The sequence below is a fragment of the Coffea eugenioides genome, chromosome 10 (genome assembly GCF_003713205.1).
Source record: "Coffea eugenioides isolate CCC68of chromosome 10, Ceug_1.0, whole genome shotgun sequence".
Classification (NCBI taxonomy): Eukaryota; Viridiplantae; Streptophyta; class Magnoliopsida; order Gentianales; family Rubiaceae; genus Coffea; species Coffea eugenioides.
In genome coordinates, this window is record NC_040044.1 from 34,527,940 (window position 1) to 34,532,291 (window position 4,352).

Genomic DNA, 4,352 nt, shown 5'->3' on the forward strand with positions numbered 1-4,352 from the left:
AGCTTCCTTTCGGACGTCCCACATGAGTGCCCTGTTTTTGCTTCTTCTAACAAATTGCTCACATAAAAACATTAGCCCAAATCTACATTTTGGTTTGTTAATCATCAAAACCAAGGATTGATCAACCAAGGTCAACAAAATTCCACAAGTAGTTTAGATTATTTGAAGCTAGACCACATGGGCTTCCTCTATAAACATGGTAGTAGTTCCTTTGATGTTTGGGTCAGATTTTCAAAGTCCCCAAATTTGGTTGAATTAAACTTGAAAATCTATAAAACTTGACTTTAATTGATTTTTCGCATATCTTCTAACTAAAAATTTTGAGTGATCCCTTATGAAATCTTTCATTCTCAAAGTGGAGTTTCCAGTCGTATAAAGCATATTATCATTTGCAATATGTTTCATTTGTGTAAAAGTTGTAAAAAAAGACTGAAAAAGCGACGTTTTAGCTTAATGTGCCCTGTACATTAAGCCAAAAGTGAGCATATTTCGCGAAAAGAATTCGACAATGGTTTTCTCAGAAGATTTCCTTGTTAGCTTTTAAAAATCTAATTTTCTTTGCTAGAAGAGACATAGCTAAATATTTTACTAATGCTATGACAAAGTCATTATATTGTAATATGAATATTTGACAATAATTTATGCAGAAGATTTTGAGCATCTCAATGAGTTTTATAACAATACGAATACGATGATAGTTTTTTTTTTTTTTTTTTGTTATCACCACAAATATCAAATTGGCTTGGCAGATTACATGAGTTTGGTCATATATGCATTACTCAAACTAGACCTAATTTGTACATATGGTCTTTCTCCGCATGGATAAGAAGTTTCGAGAGTTTAATTACATCAATTATATTTTTAGAGGTTTTTATTGGTATCCTATCTTATCTCAACCACTAAGTTACAAAAACATCTACTCAAACTAACCTACTCTTGGATAAAATAGTAGTAGTGGGAGTCCTTAAACAAAACGATTTTGACAAGATATTAAACAACTACTAAACAATCTATTTCTTTCCTTAACTCCATTTGTCAAAGACCAAAACCCAAAAGAAAGAAAGTTGTGTGCAGATAGTTATACTAAATGAAAGGAGGAATTGTTCAAAGAGAAGACAGAATGCAACATCCTCAAGGCGTGAACATGTAAGACTATAGATTTCATTATTATTTCTATAGTTATCTTATTTATTTATTTTATTTTTCAAGGTTTTGGATTCATCATTATAAGCCTTAAGCATGTCTGGACCAAGGTAGGTTTTACATAGGTTTTGGAAATTCTTTTCACAATCAAGACTTGATTGGCTTCACGGCTGACTATGAAATCTATATGTTATACTTCTAGTTGGAATGATTAGACTCTTTGTCATTTAATAGTGGTACTAATACCATACATTTGTCAAAAGCCAGATTGACCGAGACTTGTAAACATGAATTTGTCATGCATTATTCCAATGGGTTCTTCGGTTCGGAAACCAAAAAAAAAAAAAAAAAGTCTTTCATCTTCACACCTTGAACAAGTAAGGCTCTAACTCATAATTTTCTGATTTACTCATTTTACGAATTTCCTTAGCCTAGAATTCACTAAAATATACTTGGGAGTTTTAATAAGAATACACTGCCTAGCATCTTTTTTTTTTTTTGACAATTAGGATAGAAAAATTTCATGTAAATGTAGATGGTATCTACAGATATAGTGCCAATTTTTATGGAAAAAAACCACAAAAATGAACGGAGTTTAATTTCAGAACCTAGAAGAGTGGGCTAAAATCACATATGTGTGAATCAAAGACATTGCAGATTGAATTTTGAAACCAAAGTTCCATAATTCCACTTCAAATCACATTATATTTTTTAAAAAAATGTGAAAACACAGTAAGAATCTTATATTGCAAGTTTTACAATAGATCTCCTTCTATGTATTAAAATTTCCATACAAATTAAGTGTAGGCAAAAGAAAGCTTAATTACCTCCCATTTGAATCGGATGGGATCAGGAAAATTCAAGATATAGAATTTGCTTTCCAATTTCTTCAAAAATCTGATGGAGATGAAAACTGCTAGAAAGATGGGAAAAGATTAAACAGAAGCAGATTGATCTTTTTTGCTTTAGGGGTGAGTTCAGCTGTGGAAAAGAAAAAGTGCGAAGAGAGAGAATGCCATTTGGGGAGAAATCTATTTTCTATCTTTTTCCCTTTTGTAAGTGAAAGCCATTTTACATGCTCATGTTGTGACAACATCAAAATGCACCGCACCTTGAAAATTGTGGAATTAAAGAAAATTATGATTCATGTTAGCATGTCCAGATTTAACATAAACAATTAGACTACAAAGCGCTGTGATGTGAATAAAGATAGAAACTGAAAAAAATTAAAGAACAGGATACAAACTTGAAAGAGTTCAAAAGTTTGCAAAACACTAAGAAATTGCAGGGCAAGCTCCAAATAGAACAGTAGAACAATACCTTTCGAAAATAAATTGCTATAGCAACAGCTCCTTTCCTACATCTCCATTGTCTTGGCATTCCTCGAATCCTCGTAATATATTTGCCTATATTTGACATATAGTTCCTCACCCCTCTTGACCTTGTCAGCCCTATGCTTTGATTCCAAATTTGCGAGTGCGTAGCGCGTCCTTTTTACATGGACGGCACGAAACTGGGAACATCGGGTCTCTACCTGATGTATCCGTCTGAGACAATTCAAGAAAATCATCATCAAATAAAAAAAGTTCAAATCATTTAAAAACTTTACAATGTCTTTCTTGTTTTACCTGCAGAAGGGCACAAAGTGAGTCGGTGTCTTTGGTTTCGGCTTCCCTATATCTGTCTTTTTCTTGTTCTCAGTCAAACTTTTTTTGTACTTCTGATAAGCGACAAAGGCATCCAAGCAATCACCTTCGAGGATTAATTTTATGTCGCTTTCTCCCTCGGTTACAAGGTGATTATATGCTTGCTCTACAAAGTGGGCCATGGCTCTCAATTTGAGTAGCGTCACATCACCAACTGTGGCCTCCTCAAAATCTTCCAGGAAGGTTGTTACCACCCTTCCCCCACTATCTCTAAGAACTCCACACCCCTGTCCTCTATTTTTTGAGGAATCAAACGTGACATCGGTGTTAAGCTTATAAAAGCTGCAAGAATAACCATAAAAAACAAAAGGAAAGGAATAACGTTAGTTACCAATTTATCCCCAAATACATCTTTAAAAAAATCAGAAAAAAAAAGAATGGAAAAAATTTGCAAATAAAATAGGTAGGCATAGAAGAAGAAGAATACCCAGTGGGAGGCTTCTCCCAAAGGTCCAAACACAATGAAAAGATGACGGCTGCTAGCAAAAAAAATTAAAAATAAACTCCCCAAGAATAAGGCGAAACATACAAACATAAATCATAGAAGATATTTACTAGAGAAAGTGATACAAGAGCAGGTTCATTCAATGATATCAAAAACCCAACCTTTTCAACTTAAATATAGTATTATAAAAATTTAAAATTCTTTTCGGGTGTTTTTGCTCCCTCCCCACTCAATGTCCTGCCCCCCATCCTTCCTTTCCCCGCCAGCCACCTCCATCCTCCTCCCCGCGCCCTTGCCTACCATCTTCCCCCGACCCAAGTTGTACAAAGCCAAGAGAGATGACGTTCTCATGCCTCTTAAGTGTTAATGAAACTCTAAAGTTACTTCTGAATGCCAAATCTTTTGACCCAATTGAGAGAAATTATCTCATTTTAATCATGTCAAACTCTAAGCAAACCCAGATGAAGCAGTAAAGAGTTTGACGCAAATAAGAATAGCAAGACTATAGAAGGGACGCGACACCACAAGTCTTTCCACCTGGATAATTGTGTCAATGTTTTGCCATATCACCTGTAGAAAGTGAAGATAACCCATCCTAAGTGCTCCTTTCTCCTTGAGGTCAGAAGCAATACATGAAATCACATCTAGCTGAAAAGCACGTGCAGATCTTGCAACCCAAGAAGTTAAAGAAGACGAACAAGCCATCTAAACCTCTTCATTCCCTGAAAAAGAATACATCAGAATATAAGCATGTGTGATCCCCAAAAAGAACACAAATCTGCATGATTTAAAAGTATATCCATCACTAGAATTTTAAGTCAATATTCGAAGGTGAAGTATGAGCTTTTGTTTGCTCATTATATTAGAATTATACAACATAGTTTTTAAGAAGTTGAAAACAACATTTTACAAAAAACAACAAACTCTTGCGGTAAATTGGTTTTAAGTCAGCCTTATGTGTCCCAGCAAGAACATAGAAAGCTACAGCACATTGCCAACAAATCTAGTGTATAAAACCCGATAAGAATTTTTTTTGCAACATTTCACCCTAATTTGCG

General features: G+C 34.4%; 1 protein-coding gene across 1 annotated transcript; it reads right to left on the minus strand.

Moving 5' to 3' along the window:
• Positions 1-2,500: 2,500 nt before the first annotated feature.
• LOC113750731 lies at positions 2,501-3,999 on the minus strand. Its single transcript, XM_027294676.1, has 3 exons — positions 3,752-3,999; positions 2,772-3,131; positions 2,501-2,690 (listed from the first exon to the last, which is right to left on the minus strand). The coding sequence occupies exons 1-3, from the start codon at positions 3,997-3,999 to the stop codon at positions 2,501-2,503; spliced, it is 798 nt and encodes a 265-aa protein (XP_027150477.1).
• Between the last annotated feature and the right edge of the window lie 353 nt (positions 4,000-4,352).